Below are 17494 nucleotides of genomic sequence, written 5' to 3'. Positions count from 1 at the left end.
CAGTTAACTCTCTCAGCTCTGAGTACGTTCATGTGAAAAAGACTGTTAATTACATACAACATCAACAGAATCACAACTGGAGAACATTAACAGTGATAGAGAAATATGTTTATTGCAGCAGGTAAAAGTGATTTAGAGCAAAGTGATATATAAACAGTATAATCACACAACTTGAAAAGATAAAGAATAACATTTAGATATTAAAAGTAAGGCTAATAGTGAGTATTTTTTATTATTATTTATGAATATGTTGTAAACTTAAATATTTAAACAAGGTAATGCAAAACCATTTCTGCTGCCCAAGCAGAGAGGAGAGAAAAGAGGAGAAACAAAGAGAATGCTTTATGAGTTCTATCTGTATGAATTTTTAATTTCCTGGGAGCTAATCAGCTGTGTGTGAATTGTTTCTCTTAATAAAAGGAACAACTTCTAATTATCATCACAAAGTCTTCATGTTATTCTCAGCTGCTGCGTGAAGTTAACTGGCTCCATGGTGATCTACCCTGGTTAAAAGTGAGCAAGTTTCATCATCCCATAAAGACCATAAAACAAAGAAATCACCAATAGAATATTATCAGATACATAAGGCAACAATAACACAACATCTGAACCTTTGTAACAATCACAGTGGCGGTCTGCTGTTCTAAACTGAACTTAGAGTGGAAGCTGAACAAGTGTAACGCATGAGCGTCTAAAATGCTGGAGAATTGCTGCTGATAATATGAAGCATGCACACACATATCTATTTTGAGGCACTCTGTCTAATCTAATTTACATTTCAGAGGCTTCTCCTCTCATGCAAAAACAAAACTGTGGAGAATTAGTTTAATAGATTTAATTTTAACACTGCTGCATTATTCTATTTAATGCATTTGTGGTTAGCAGTCGCTTCAGAAAGCCTGAGTCTCATATAAATGTAGTTCTTCTGTGTGTCTTTATAACTTTTCCTGCAGACATAGCTGTCCTGTTCTTGGCCTGCATGAGTTTCTGTCCTTGTCAGTGATTTACGAGGCCTTTCATTATTTTCAGAGAGGGTACACATATGCCCTTCTGCTAAAATAGACCTAGATTTTTAGATCTCTTCTATGAGGACAAGCTCGGTCAGGTGGCAGTTAGACCAGTCACTGTCTATTTAGACATTGCTTCACTGAGAGCCCTCAGGGCAGTGTGGGGTTTGGCTTTCATCCTGGCAGACTTAGATGGCTCAACAATGGGCACACGCTCTAGTATTCAGAGAGTGAGGGAAGTAATACAAATGTTATTTTTGTCTGATTAAATGGTGAAAGAATTCTGCCTGTTTTATCTCTCCATATTTCATTTATGGGCTCTGTTTTTCAGTTTCTTCGTTTGTTTTTGATTAACCTATTGATTATTTTTAAATTCATTTCAATTTATAAAGCTAAAACATTTATTCTATTAACTGATTAGTTAACCTACAGAAAATTCATCAGCAAAAATGGAAAAGATCCACTGGTCCCCGCTTCTCAAATGTGAATATTTTCTGGTTGTCTTTGTGTTTTATGATAGTTAACTCAATATCTTTGGGTTTTGGACAGACAAAACATGCCATACTAAGTCTTTATCACTGGCTCTTCCTTGTGATGGGCATTTTTCACTATTTGCTGATATTTGATAGATTAAATGATTCGTTTTTTAATCTAGAAAATGTAAAAAAATAAACTATCAATTGCCTTATTTTGCCTGCACCAACAGTCCAAATTTGAAAAGGTCTTATATTTATGGTATTTAATAAAATTATTATCTGATCAATTTATTAGTCCATTTAACAGCATCTGTTTTGATAACCAAGAAATCAAGTCATTTTTCAAACGAAATGCCAAATTTGCTTCTCAGTCGTGATGATTTGCTGCTTTCCTATGTTTTATGTGATTGTGAACTAAATGTATTTTAAACTGCTAGTCAGACAAAAAAAATATTGTTTTACTATTTTCTGACATTTTATAGACCAAACAGCTGACCATATATTTATATATTTTTCAGTTACTCAAATTTAGTTCTTTAGATTCATGTACTAATTATTTGTCTCAACACTAATATGATACCATGTGACCCCAAAGGGTTGAAGGTCCTGTCCTCTACTGAACCAAACACCAGACAGTGTCTTTACAGAGTCTGGCAGAGATCAGACACATTTCCTCACAGAGGCCCCTGTGAGGAAATGGTTTGGTGGTCCCTGTATGTGTATGAGTCCACTGAATGAGTGGGTGGGCTGAGAGTGTCATCTATCTGCCAGGGTAGACCAATGTTGTCTTAGAAACAAGGTTTAGTGAATGGCTGTCACTCAGCTGTTTGGCTTCACACACATATTTGGCACAGTAGGCAATCAGAAATGGGGGGAGTGAGCACTAACCTCCCGTTGTAGAAAACAGACCAGGCCTTAATATATAAATACTGACATAACTGATGTGAGCACCTGTCCTGAGACATTAACCCTGTGATGGATACCACGCATCCAGTACATACAGCTATCTATGCATTCCCTGATGGTTTGATGCTCTAGCCTCCAGCATGTTGTAATCAAAGCATAAATATGTAATAATGGCTGAAGCAGACATGTCACTTCTGTGAAGCTATTAGTGCTAATGTGTGTTGTTGAAGAGGGCTTGAGGTGAATGCAGCGACAGCGACACACTCACTATAGTGAATATATGAATATATAGAAATGTGAGCAGTGTTTTTAGTGCTGCTGAGTTCTCTCCTCATTCAGAACAGACAGCAGGCCTGTTTAAGTATGAGGAACACACCTGTGCTTTCAAGGGGAAATAAAAGTGTGGGCTTATGAAACAATAGTCAGGGCTGTTGGGGAAGCGTATTACTGGAGACATTTGAACTCCCTCTGCACCTTGAATGCATTAGGGTTGGGTTACAACTGATTATGGGGCAGTGTAATTCTTAAATTATTAAGATGGTGATTTAAATGTGGCGCCAACTGGATGAGTGCAAAAATGTCTTTGGAGGTCATAAGGTTAGGGATGTTTACCTTCTGAATGGGTAGTAAGTGGCTGTTCGCTAAGCCCTCCCACCTAATTTATTGTTGCCTTACCTGTCAAGCTTTCTGTGTAGTGGCAGGTTTACCAGTAGAAATCCTTAGCAAGAGATTGTTGATTTCAGACTGAGGTAAAAGCTTCTAATTTCTTGCAAACAACCATCGTTTTTGGTGGCTGAAATTACGACTGTTGTTAACAGATTTTAATCAGCTATAGCTAGCTAGCTAATTAACGTTAGCATCATGAGTTACTTGAAATTTTTGTTTGACTCTTTAGTGTTTCCAGGCTGACTCGTACTAATACAAGAATCCTGTAAAAAAATATTTAAATATGCATGTGGTGGCTACATGAAATTGTGCTAAAAGCCTATAGTAGCAACCAAGACAGGCCTCCACAAGGTGGGGAAACATTACACAGTGGATGTGCTAGTTGTTAACAGGACTTTTTTAAACGTAGTTAATGATGTGCGCCATGGGAATAATGTTGTTAGTTCAGTTATAATTTCAGTAAAACACGCTTTAATGTCGAGTTTTGCTCTTACTGCAGCACTATTCACTCCTCTTCAGCATTTTGAGAAATCTGAAGCTTCACAATCCTGTTGTGCCTAGCTATGATTGGACAATTGCTGTTTGGGGAAGAGGTTTAGAGAACAGTCGTGTGTGGGGAGGTAAGATATTATTGAGTGACTAACTAGTGCTGCAAAATGTACTGGGTAGGATTTTTGTTTAAGTGCTTGTATTGCACACCCAGGCGTGCCTTCCAGACCCTGCATTAGTTCATGTTGTGGTCTGAAGGAGGAGGAGCAGGAAGAGGTGGAGGAGGAGGAGGAGAAGAGCTAGGAAGGGCAGGGGGCATTAGGAGCCATGCAGCTAAGAATAAACCAAGCTGCTGTTCAACGTAGCTGAAGGGAATGTGCTCAGGGATCCCACCCCCCTCTGATCAGGCATTCAGCCCTGCAATCCAGCCTCAATTAGGACACTAAAGCAGTCAATATTATAACAAAATGCTGCCATTTCTCCAGACAGGAAGTGGCTTTGTCACAATGGGGCCCTCAGACAGACAGGGCCGCCCTGTCTCCAACGCATTGATTCCCCTCCTCCGCCGCCAACTTCTTTCTCCTCTCTAGCCTCCCATATTTTCCACACTAATGAAACCTTCTGAGGTAGGTTTTGAATAAAGAGTCAAAGAAGAGCCGAAAGAGACTGAAGATATTGAATAGTGTAGGAAAGAGCAAAAAACAGATTGATAACAAACAGTCCGCTGATTGCTGAGGATGACTTGAAGCTAGCGTCTAGTCTGCTCTACAGCTGAGACCAGAGAGCGCTAACAACGCTGCATCATTCAAAATATGATGCATAGTTACAGTTAAACTTGTCTCCTGTCTAAAGTTAAACCTTTTCTTAATAGGCACAATCTAGAAAAGGCCTTTATTAGTTCAAGGCTAGATTATTGCAATGCTCTTTATGTTGGTCTATGTCAAACATCCATCTCGCGTTTACTACAAAATGCTCCTGCTCGCTTTTTAACAAATACATCTAGAAGTGCACACATCACTCCCGTTCTATTTACACTACACTGGCTTTCGGTGTGTTTTAGAATCGATTTCAAGATTTTATGCTGTGTTTTCAAAGCCTTAAATGGCCTAGCCGGCTTCCGCCTAACCGGAGTATTTGTCTGAGCTTTTAACTTTGGGTGGGCGGAGGTCTTCTGGTCAACGGGCTTTAGAAGTCCCGAGGTCGAGGTGGAAACAGTGGGGCGATCGGGCCTTCGCTGTTGCTGCCCCAAAACTCTGGAACAAGCTTCCCCCTGAAATTCACACTATAAAACTTAAAACTTATTTATTTAGAATGGCTTTTAATACACAGAAGTGGTGCAACAACTTCCCTCTTCTTCTGATGATTTTAGGTAACTTTATCTGGCTTACTGTTTTCTAGGCTTCATGTTTTTTTCTTGTCTTTTATTGAATGCTGTGTTGTTTGCTGGTTGCTGTAAAGTGCTACATAAATAAATGTTGATTGATTGATTGATTGATTGATTGATTGATTAAACTGCTCAACAGTATATAAAATAGTCAAATACATTCCATCCATCTAAAGAGAGGGTACACACTCCATCTACACATTCATTCCTCAATAATAACTTTTACGTAATAGTATAAAACTCACAGAGGCCATTGTTCTGTAAGTAGTTTTACTTTTGAAACTTCAAGTACTTTTTGCTAATATGTACTTTTACTTAAGTAAATGATCTGAATACTTTTTTCCACTTCTGCTTACTGGAATAATGGAAACATTTTCTTTAGGATGATGCTTGTAGAACCTCTAAAAATCATAGTTCACCCACCACTTAAAATTTAGTAAAATGTTATTTTACGTTACATTTCAAAAGGCTTTAACCTAGCACCATGCGAAACTAGTTAAGATGCTCCTGAATTAAAAAGAAACAGAGGTGTTCTGCAATTTTGGGCCAGTAAACGGCACCTCAGCCGTTCCTCTGGACGCCCCGTCAGCATGTCACCAGCCAGAAACCACCGGAGCTGCAGCTTGCTCAGCACAATTTTTGTGTTTATTATGTTTTTACACCGCTGATTAACTGCACTGTTCCATGTCACAATAATGATCCCAGACTAATCCTGCACACTAACAGGCACTTGTAACTTCAATCTGCCTTGGCAAGTTATGAACTTATTGTGCTGTTGCTCTTCATTCCTAATCAAGCATTAAGAACAACCATAGACTGCGTTTTTGTTTGAGTTAATCAGCGATGTCTGTGTTTTACTGTAGTTTTATAGTCTCCTGACAAGGTTTTAATGGTGCGTCGCCTCTTGTCACAGTAGCTGTGTTGTGAGTCATGATCTACTTAGCTTCTCCGCTCCCCGTGGTGTGAATGAGGGTCAACTCACAAGCACATCGGGGACCTCTGCGGCCCACTTAGGAGATGGTTGCCGTGGCTACAGGCCCGGGGCACCATGTGCATCCATTATAGGAGGCAATGTGCAGTGAGACGGGGCATTGGGGGTTCTAGCCTGGAGTGGGTTCAGCGGGAGCAGCTGTCCCACTGTCCGCACATCTGGAACAGCTAGCTGGGCTGTCACTATGCTGAGCCACACTGGTTTAGCTGCATTTGGAGCACATGGCCGAAACTCAGTAGCATCCCCACTGTTGACCTTTGTATTTGTTTCATTGCCACATAATAAAATATATTCAGTGTATGTCCCACTCCTCTGCATTTGGCAAGATATAAAAGTCTTTGAAACATAATTTACACTATCATGTCCTTAACCCTACGTACATAAAGCAATTTTTGGTGGGTTTAACAGAGGGTTATAAATCACTAAGGCACTGGTTCCCTTTATAGGTATGCCCTTTATAGCCAGGTAATACCTACTGGTGTCAATGAACTGTGAGGATTGCAAGGATTAAATAAAAAAGACATGACATAAACATTTTTGTGTAGGAGGTAATGTTTTGTCTTCGTCTTGTTAACCATCTCTTTAACACGATTAACTGAAAGAACCAACTAAGCAACCAAGGTAACTCTTTAGAGTGACAATGTTCAGTTCTTACTAATTTTAATCATTTTTGTACTATCCCTTAAAACGATAGTGTGAAATCCATCTTTCATGAAACCTTGAAAACACCAACAGCGAGAGTTTTCAAAACAGCAAAAAACAAAGAGTGAAGTCAACTAAATATCTGCTGCGACAAGTTACCCATTTAAAATGTCTCTGTAAGTTGATATTCATACCACAGTGAAATAAACTGAAAGCAGGACAATCTAGCAGCAATGCAGCATTCCTTCATTTGATTAATAGGTTAAAACAAACAAATCCACTGGTATGATCCAGATTTTATTTCTTGATCTTTACAAAATTTAACACTTCTGAAAGACTCTGCTTTTAGCTATTCATGAATTCTGTTCTGTGTCTGTGGTGATTGGAAAATAAAATATCATATTATCAAGATCAAGGCTGCTGCTAAAAGGTATGAGGGGAAAGAGCCTCCTGAAAAGCCAAAACCTGCTCAGCTCTGCATCATCACATAAGAAGGACAGTTTCAATAATGTCATCAGCAATGAAAACATCTTTGCTCGCAGCAAGATTATACCTGGGTGTGGTTGGCTGAAGGCCATTCAGTCGAAGATCAGTTAAGTTACAATAACACACGGCCGCATGTGGAATAATATGGTATTGATTATTTAGGTAATGTGTGCCACCCCCCAACACACACACACACACACACACACACGCTCTCTCTCTCTCTTAGTCCGTTTTAAAAGGAGATGGTGAGAGTAAAAAGCTTGCAGCATGGGGGTAGAGAGGAGTATGAGAGCAAGTGCCATCCTTCATCCCCTGAGCTTGCTACAGCTCGGCCGAGCAGGCTAATCCACCCAAGGCCAGAGAGAAAGACATGAGACAGAGATACAAGTTTTATATTCTGCCAGCGGATGGCCGATATATGTCACAGATACTCTCATCACGGAGCTGCTGTGTGTAGCGCTGTGATTCGTTACACTTTTTCCTTGATATCAAAAGGAAAACTAGTCTTAAGTGTGTATCAGAGAAAGCAAGACGGAAGCTGCCAGGATGCTTTTGCAGAGGTGCTTATACGACACCAAACATACTCTTTGATAAACTTTTTTTCAACCTTTTTTCGACTGACCCACTGGCTGACATTTCCATCTCTTGAGCCACAACACTAGTGTGGCTAAAAATGGGAAGATAGGTTGAGGGATGCAGAGCTGTGATTATATGAGCAGGCTGGCTATTGATCTTATACGCCAATTAAACCACAAGGTCCCACTGTGCAGCAGGAAGCAGATAATGGCAAAATGAGCACATATAAATGAACATATCAAGGCAGTACCGATACCAATACCGATCTGTTTATAACACACACTCCTTATTGACATTAGTATGTGAAAAAAAGCTGGGGACAGTGCATTTAGGGGGGGTAGGTCATGCAGCAGTGAGCCTCTGGGTGTACTGTAAATCACACCTCTCTGTGGTGCGGTTGGGTGTGGCATTAGTGGTGGTGGTGTTGACAGTGGGTAAGTGGACTGGGGTTTGGGATGAGCCTGACAGCCATGTTTCCTTCACTGTGTCGAGATCTCGTCTGTCACTTTGTTTTGACAGAGCTGAACTGCTCCCAGGGCGGCGTCTCGCTCACTTAAAGCACACCCCAAACTCTTGCCCGCTGCCGCTCGTACATCGTCTGGGTTTGGCTCAGGAAAACTCCATCTGTCACTCACAGATTTATGGAGTGTCCTCGCGCTTTCTGAGAGTGTGGGAAATCACAGGCAGATTGTAGAAAGGCTGTTTTCCAACGAGACGAATGACCTTAATGGAATTTCTTTCAGTCCTACAGTTGCCAATTTCCACATACCATGCATTAACAGCTTCTCTTGCTTTTATTTTTCAGGGCAAATATTGACGAGGTGGAGACGGAGGTTGTAGAAATCGAGGCAAAACTAGATAAGGTAAGACATTTGTTATTGTCACTGCCAATCCACTTCATCTGTCAGACCATCTGGTCCTGTATGGCTATTTTCAGAGGCAGGATGTTTTTATAGTGTCTATTTCAGCATATTTTAAGGGGTAAATCAACACTGAATAACAGTACAGGAAATAACTGTTAAACTGCTCTTGATGGGTTGAAGGTTTCAAGCATGTCACTCTCACTACACCCCACTCAGTGATATCTAAGTTGATGTTAGTTTCAGGGTCTGAAATCTTTTTCACTGGCTGGCATCTTTTAATGTAAATAATTTTGAAATTCCATGTTCTATATATTTACACAAAAATATTACATGCATTCTTGTATGTTAAAAGGTCCCGTGTATTTTGGTACATGACAATCTCCACATTTCTGAACAACCAGGTATGATGACAAGAACTACTGATGACAAGAACTTCAAGTGTACCACAGTGTATTATACAGTCTGTGCTCAATACAAAACCCACAGTTATCAATGAATGAGTCCTTTATTCAGTTTAAATCTCCACAAGAGTCCATTTCCCAACAAAAACCTCATCTTCTGGATCCTAGCAAACAATAAAAAAAAATTCTCATTTTCATTTTCAATACAAAAGTTGGACAACAAAAATAAAACCACTAATAGACAAGCTTAGTGATTCTCCGACACCGGATGTGTTTGTAAAAGCCCACCAGTTCACAAAACAAGGTCAATAACCATCTCAGTACTGTGGTGCAAGATAAAGATACATTAATTAATGATGGTATCCATGCTGTGCCAGCTGTGTGTAAAATATGCAATATTTCCTTCTGAGTTCTGAGTGTTCATCTCTGCCAACAAGTTAGTCTATTTTCATCAGCTATTTATTTCCCACAGCCATTGTGCGTGCGTACAATACCCTCCTGCTCTGGGCTTTTTCCTAAATTGCATATGCCAGCAGCCAGCTTTTGACATATTTGGTATGTTCGGTTTTAAATTAACAGGTCTTAAATTGCTTTGGCGATTACTGTTGGTTAAATTTCAGTTCTCGGAAACAGACTTTGACACAATAACGGCATTGGACCCCCTTGGTTTTAAGAGGATATTTCACACACTGATCCTGTGCCTATACAGTAGTAATGTTGAATGAAAAATGACTAAAAAAGGAAGAATGTTGGTATGTTTTTCTCCACGTTCCATCAAAGCATATCTTGTTAAAAGACATGTGACACAGCTTGCCCATTTCACTTAGCTGCTCAGTCCCAGCATTATAATACTCTGCAGTGCCTAATCCTGCAGTGCTAACACTGCTAGCCTCCACAGTTGGCACTCTGTGTAATGGACAGGATGATGTCACCCAGTCCTGTTGAACAGTTTAGGTGAGGTTCGCTGAAACGTGACGTGGCAGCAGTGCTGGCACTTGCTGAAAACATTAGACTGCATCACACATGCTTTGAAAGCATCCATTTGCCTTGTAATGAGGCAGCCAGATGCTTTGCCTGTAATGCTCATGTCACCGGTCCATCTGCTTCTTTTGACATTGAATTACGGTATGTGTCTATAAGAGCCAGGATTGGTCAGGCACTCTGTTCTTCTTTTACTGCCATGAGAGCTGGAAACCTCCACTATAGTTCATATTCCAGTCAGAAGGAATATGAACACTGTCGTCACTGTTAAATAGAACATTTGATATACTATAATCAAACCATTCTTCCGATACTTTCATGGTTGTGTATTTGCCCTCTTGTATCCATCAAGATACTGGAGAGAGACCAATTTAACAACTTACACTGACTTATACTTACCTCACTTACTCACTGGCATCTGAATCTGATAACATCTGTGCTTCTGGGATCACTTAATACTTGTTCCTGTGCTGTGCATGAATGATTCTAATTTAATCCAGTTGCAGAGTTTAACATTATGAGAGGCGGAAATCGTACAAAAGAAACTATTCAGTGATTCATATTTAAATTTGATTTTCTGATCTAGATTGCAAACCATTAGTTAAAAATAAGTTGGGATCTCTGTAACTTTGGTTCAGCTATAGGTTTAGAAGCACCTACCTACATTAGTGTGCTAGTAAATGGATGAGCTGTTATAACTTAAGAGATCCCTTGACTTTGCATCTATCATCAGGTCAAGATTTTAATTTGTCTATGATCAAATATACTTTGCGTTTAGCCATAATTAGCAAATGTATAGCATGTTAAACTACGATGAGCATGGTAATTCCTTTTTTTGAACATGGAAAAAATTAAACCTGCTCACCATCAACATGTTAGCATTGTCATTGTGAGTATGTTAGTATGATAACATTAGCAATTAGCTCAAAGCATTTTTTGTACCTATAGTATAGTATTCACTTTCTTAATGAAATTTAGATAAGTAGATCGATACCATTTTCATGCCTATACATGAAATATGAAGCTAAAGCCAGGAGGCTAGCATAAAGACTATAAGCAGTGGGAAGTAGCTAGCTTGGCTCTGTGATGCAAGCAAGATATAACATGTTAACTAGTGAGCTTTAGAGGTGCTGGTAGGTGCATTTTCAAAATGTCTTTATGCTAAGCTAAATGAATCATGTGTTGGCTCTAGCTTCTAGCTAGTGTCAGACATGAGAGGGGTATTGATCTTATAATAGCGAATAAGCATGATTCCCAAAATGTCATACAATTCCTTTAAACTAAATTGCTCAGTCTTGTATCTGGTTAACAGCTTGGACCAAAGGGTACTGAAAAACATGAAAATATAGAAGCTAAACAAGGCAGGCTTTATGGTACACATCATACATCATTTGCTGACAGCCGCAGAGAAAACATTGTAGCATGTTCAAAAGTCATACACAAAACATACAAGCTGAACTATCAGTGTCTGTTATCAATTTACCAGTCCTGGATAACATTAAGCCTCTGCTATATAGCTTCATGTGTGCCGGGTGGCCTGCATATGTCAGGGGAGCTACTACCGTATGTTTCCACAGGTGATAACTAGACAACAAACATGCAACTGTATGACATACTGTACGTCCTGGTCTATGTGGGGGTAATGGGCTCAAAAATGTGGAGAAAATGTTGAAAATGTAGAGTATTGTGGCTGAGCATCTGATATTGAGCCCTAAAAGTTGCCACCCTGAAGCGTTGATTGTAACACAGTGATAGTGACAAGCCTTGTCACATATAAAGGATTTTACACATACTGAATTCATAAGTCCAAATTCCCACATGCTGCACAAGCCCAACCCCAAAAGTAAAGTATGTAAAAACTTTTTTCACATTTTATGTATCTGTTTAACTGTTAAAATATATTTTCTGTAAAAGTTATCTCCCTGCTAATCTCTATAAACAGACATATGAATGCAGAATCTGTAGGCAAGTGAAGATTTTGGTATTGGAAGCGTTCTGGTTTCTGTTTGTAGTCTGAGTAGTATTGACTAATCATGTTTGATCGGGCATGATGCGCAATGCATTGGCTGGAATGCAGTCTTGGAACACTTGGGCTTTTGTTTTACTTTGATTTAGTCAATTTATGAACCTTAGAGATCAGCTTTTTATTAGCTTTTTTAAAAAAATTATCTGCATTGAAATCATGACAGTCAAATGGTTTCAAGATTGCTAATTGGTCTATAAACAATGAAACAGACATATACATATAAACAACAGAAAAGGAAGTGTTGCTGGCTGCACCAGAAGCCCCGAAACATTTGTCGTTGACTCCAAAGGCTAAATTGTTGTCTGAGATTGTCTCCCTACATGAAGTTTAAAATGCAAAGATGCCTCTTCAATGCTGGGAATATAATTCTGGTGGAGATATTCCCTTTAATTGTTTTGGCCTAAAAACAGGTCAAATCTAATATTCAATATTCTTCTAAAAAAATCTCAGAATCAGCCAAAGACTTAATAAAAACCCATAAAAATAAAGTGGGGTAGTCAGGTTATTAAAAACAGGTTGTAGACAGGTATGCACATAAATATATATATACTCTGATGGATAAACTTAATTATAAAAATCTTACTATAACATAGGTAGTAAAATTAATATATATACTGTGATGATGATGCCGATTCCCAGAAACAACACAGAGGACACGTCCTCATTGTCTTTAATGTTAACTACGTCCCTGCTGACATTAGTATGATGTGTGTGGTGAAAGTGATGACCGTCATTTATCCCCTCCAAATGTGATTCTCTACTCTACAGCTGGTGAAGCTATGCAGTGGGATGATTGAAGCAGGGAAGGCGTATGTCAGCGCCAACAAGCTCTTCGTCAACGGCATCCGGGATCTGTCTCAGCAGTGCAAGAAGGATGAGATGATCTCGGTGAGGTTCTGATGAGTTGGGAAACGTATCCAAGTCATTTCATCTGAGCCTCTGTTTGAACCATTATAGCTTTTATTGTGGTTTTATTGTCTTTTTTGTCATATTATTCTGTCTTTTAGTAAATAGTATCGTTACAGCTAGTGTCTCCTGGGATGGTGGACTTTCCACCTCTTTGGGTGTTTGCCTTACAGCTCTGGATGTTTTTGTGTGTGTGAGTAAACCTGGTTACCAACAGATTAGTAAGTGAGGATCATATCCGGTCTGGAAACTTACTTTTGGCTTGGCTCGCAGCAGTCTGGACTATTTTCATTGCTGCTGCTTACATTAAGTACTATTAAAAGCCTTCTTGGCTTCAACCGTATGACTAATTGTGAGTTTCTTATTAAAGTCTTCGTATTTGTAGTTTCCATTGTAAAAGAGAACTGAATCAGCCCTGCAATTATAGTTCTTTTTCCTGTACAAGATTGAAGGGAAAAAATCCTTTAGATCAGCAAAGTACACATCAGTGACATTAACCAGCTTTGACTTAATTTTCCCATATAGTGTTTACTTTCTTCAGTTTAGAATTCAAATACATTTTGGTTTCAGTTTGTGGCAGCTTTTATTTTCTTCTTTACTTTTCTTTACTCTCAGAAGTAAACACAGCAGCAGGTCTGAGAAATTTTCTTTATGTATTGTGTGGTTGAAGGATGATGTTATAATATGCTTTTTTCTTTGCAGGAGTGCCTGGAAAAGTGTGGTGAAAGCCTCCAAGAAATCATCAACTACCACATGGTAAGTCAGCCTTCTCTCCAGACTGTGCCCATATGCTCCACATACAGTAGAGTGAGACAGAGCAGTACAATGATATCATCCCATCTTGAAATGCTAACATTAACTGGGATTTAAGTTAACTGGGCCTCATTATTCCCTTAAATTCCCTTTAGAACAATACCGATGGGTCAAGCTGAGCTGTGTTTTTGCTGATTCCATGTGGATTACTTCTTTCACACATCATTAAATCTGTCTGTCAGTACTGTACTTGTCAGTCAGAGCTATATCACATCTCAAACAGTCTCACAGACTATAATCTTTTTAAAACCCCTTTCAGACGTGCAACCATTTACGTCAGTATGATGGCATTTTCACATGTTGGTCTCATGTCTGAATGAGCACCCTGTTTTAGTCACAACTACAATCTTACTGGGTCAGATCAAGTAACGTTTCAACATGGCACAAGTCTGAATTGCATGCCGTCAGTTTAACAGCACAAGGTAAACGATGCATTTTTTAGCAGATAAAACACAAGTATGTAAAGACAGACATAGCAAGGATTGTTCAGGAGAGGTAAGAAACCCCAAAGTGTTCTAGGATTTAAAATGTATCCAAATACTAATGGATATTAAAAATAAAAAGAAAGAGTAATAAACGTATTATCTCGATCTTCATCTCTTAAGCACAAAGAAAATGAAAGTCAACTGTTTAATGTAACACCGAAAGAGCTCATTTTAAGTTGTCGAGGAGATTCCTCTAAGATCAGATCAGTCTACTGTATAAAAACAATTTCCATTTCACGATGGAAATTATAACTTGACCAGCACTCTCCCTATATTTTCAATGATCATTCATGCCAACTTATTAGATGAATATGCATTTATCTACACTGATACTTTACTCCCAGCTTTGTTACTGTATTTTGTATTAATCTATACATTTCCTGTGGCATTAAATAGAGCACCTGCGTTACTGCTCTGTGGTTTCCCCTCCCTGCCTTTAAGGCTCCCGATCCCCTGCCCCCCATCCTGCCCCTCCGAGGCCCTTTGAAGTCCATTAGCTTGAACCCGTTGTGTGATTATTGATGCTATAAAGTGCAGTGTGTGCGTCGATCACATTCCTTTCTGAAGCCACAACAAAGATGTTTGATCGCAAATCAGCCACTCCCTCCAATCCATTCAGTGACAGTCTATCGGTAGAGAGGTCAGCTTTACAAATGGAGGGTTAATGGTTTCGGTCACTCAGCCAAATGCATGGATTAGCTCTAGCTGTAACCCTGTATAACCTATGCATATGGTCAGGCAAGTGTACAATATGTATGTGCGTGACCGTTGGTGGCATGTAGCCCCACAATACTGTCCTCATGTCTGATGCATATGTGTGTATGGGCAGCCAACATGATCGAAAACATGATGACAGACATGGAATGGCAGGAATGTACATAACAGGACAATACGGATGTTTCTCATCATTTCTATTATATAACAATTAACCTTTGAAATTCAGCAGGTCACTAGGCGCCCAATCTTTGCGCTAAACTGTTGAGTTTGTTTGCAGTGACAGAGAACTCATCAATATATTTTAGTGAATAAGACTGATGGGAGGATGCTTTGGTCGTATGAAAGTTTGGAAAAACCTGTTTTAGAAATTTAGATCCTTTCATCAGTGTTCGCCATTTTTTGATATGTGTTACGGCATAGCAAAAGGCATTTCCAACAGTCGGCTAGGCTAAAAACGAGGCTTACCTCATCTGTTGCTGGGCCTTTTTTGCGGCTCACAAACTGACATCCACAGCAAAGTTTAATCTCATCTTGAACTGGAGTATCTGCAAAATAATTCCATATGTTATGAGCCACTAAAGTCTGGCATGATACAAGATTAATAAATCCCTGTTTTTGTTATCTTTGGCACCATCAACATATTTTTACTTGCTTGTCGCAACCTCTGCACGTTCCCTTTCACAAGTCTGAAAACAGGTTGGTGGTCCACACTCAACATTTTCACCGTTATGAGTACCCAGGTACTTATAGTGCACTACATTTTGCCATACTTGTCAGTGTGAACGCACTGATACACTCAAAATAGGAATTGTAAATATGGAAGAGTGCATATTGAGACACAGTGTAAGTCTTTAATGATACTGTCCTCGCTATTATCAGTATTTTTATATCAGCAATAGATCACATGACTATATGTATAGCCGATGAACTCACAGAGAATTATCACCCAACTTTGTAGTTCTCCTCCGCTCTAGAGTGCTTTTTTGCATCTTTCAGCTTATTGGTTTTCTGGCCCTCAACTTTGCTGTTTTGGTTCTCTCTCACTGTTCTTATAGTGTTTTTTACAGCCGCAGCAGGCAGATGTTTTCTAAAAATCCACTGTACAGTACCTTCCCAGCACCAAACAGGAGACGGACAACTTGGTGAACGTAGTGGAGCATTTAGCAGCTAAAGAACCAGATATTTCCCTCAGGAGTTGGTGGAGACCAGAAGAGAGCTAAAAGGAGAGTGAATAGTGGATTTACATTCTTCAGGTGGACATGACTACAAATGAATGCTACTGTTGCTCCATATATGCTGGATGTGTAAACGTTCAACTGTTTGCTAATATTTTATACAACTTTCCAATAACACAAAGAGAATCGTTATCGCCTTATATATTATCAATGAGGACAGACTTATTATTAGAAACACCTCCCAACATCATACAAATTCAACAGCACCACAAACTACATCCCCTTAAAATGTGCATGAAGTTGAATCAACACATCTTTAAAAACAAATAAAAATGTACATTATAACCTTCAAGAAGGCGGGATTTATTGTATCAGACTCCATCTGTTTTAGTTAAGTGAAGCTAATAAACGAGTATTAGCGTGTACATTCCCCCTTACAATTATTATCATCAAACATTCAACTCAGACATGTGTACAATCTTATACAGTATCTGAAATATTAAAAATCTACTGAATGGTTTCATGGAAACAATCTTTATTTATAGATCTGTAGTATATAAATATTTGACAGCTGCTGATCCTTAAACTTGAAGTAGATAGACATGTACAATATAATGCAAAAATAATGCAAAAAGCTGTAGACTGAAGAATTCAGATGCGTTATGTTGAAGGCCTTCCTTTTGTTTTGCTGGCCCTTTGTAAATGCATTCATATTATAACTTCTTCTTTCTATTTCTAGTGCCTTCCAGTTCCAGTCAGATGTGGTCTGTCAGTCTGTCAGTGTTTCTGTCAGACTGACAGACTCCCTGTTTGTCTGTTTCAATGTATCACACTTTAGAGACCATAAGAGAGCATGGTTTGGCCTAGGACCAGCTGGCCTCTTCTACCGTAAGCTCAGCTGGGTTTTCAGCCTCCTGTTTCCCCTCTCCCTCCCTCCAGTCTATTAGAGCCAATAGCCTGACTGGACATTAATATGATTGGCACTCAAAGGTTTTCTTTGTTACTTTGATGTAAAAGCAGAACAGAGCACGGGAGGCTTTCAAGGCTGAAACGGTAAGAGGGATTCCCCAAAGATGAAAGATTTCAAAGAAAAGATCCTATTTGCAATGGTGTGAACTTATTGAGATCCTCATGATCCACTGATATTAAAGACTTTTAGCTAAAGCTGTAACATTTTCTGTTGACAGTTTTTTTATGTTTGTATTTTAATCAGGAAAGACACCATGTGTGCATTAACTGTGCAGTGCTCCCGTAGCCGCGGGACTCCAGCAGTGCTCCAATGAATAAGAAATGATGATGGTTATATCTGCTACCTGTGACGGATGTCCCTCTGTGTGCATGCCTTGCTGTGCAGCTGCCAGACACAGACACTCAAGAATATGAAATGGCACCGTACAAATGGGACTGCTGAGTGTCAACTGCGCTTGTTGCAGGCATGCGCTCGGTTGCCTTTTTAAAACGCATAAAATAAACACAAACAGCACATATGTTTGAGCATATACAT

General features: G+C 39.3%; 2 protein-coding genes across 13 annotated transcripts in view; one reads left to right on the top strand and one right to left on the bottom strand.

Annotated features, from left to right (window-relative positions):
• Positions 1–17494, bottom strand: part of LOC123975176 (basement membrane-specific heparan sulfate proteoglycan core protein-like) — a gene marked incomplete at its 3' end in the record, with an annotated part of 647231 nt that overhangs the window by 293698 nt on the left and 336039 nt on the right.
• acap3a (ArfGAP with coiled-coil, ankyrin repeat and PH domains 3a) overlaps positions 1–17494 on the top strand; it is a 70795-nt gene that overhangs the window by 23366 nt on the left and 29935 nt on the right. For all 6 annotated transcript variants that reach the window (XM_046056430.1, XM_046056427.1, XM_046056428.1 and 3 more), the window contains exons 2-4: positions 8429–8486; positions 12663–12782; positions 13503–13556. In XM_046056430.1, the coding sequence (XP_045912386.1) occupies positions 8429–8486; positions 12663–12782; positions 13503–13556 (232 nt within the window). The remainder of the gene's footprint in view (positions 1–8428; positions 8487–12662; positions 12783–13502; positions 13557–17494) is intronic.

This window comes from Micropterus dolomieu, linkage group LG08 (assembly GCF_021292245.1).
Source record: "Micropterus dolomieu isolate WLL.071019.BEF.003 ecotype Adirondacks linkage group LG08, ASM2129224v1, whole genome shotgun sequence".
NCBI classification, from domain to species: Eukaryota; Metazoa; Chordata; class Actinopteri; order Centrarchiformes; family Centrarchidae; genus Micropterus; species Micropterus dolomieu.
This window is presented reverse-complemented; position numbering and strand designations above follow the sequence as displayed.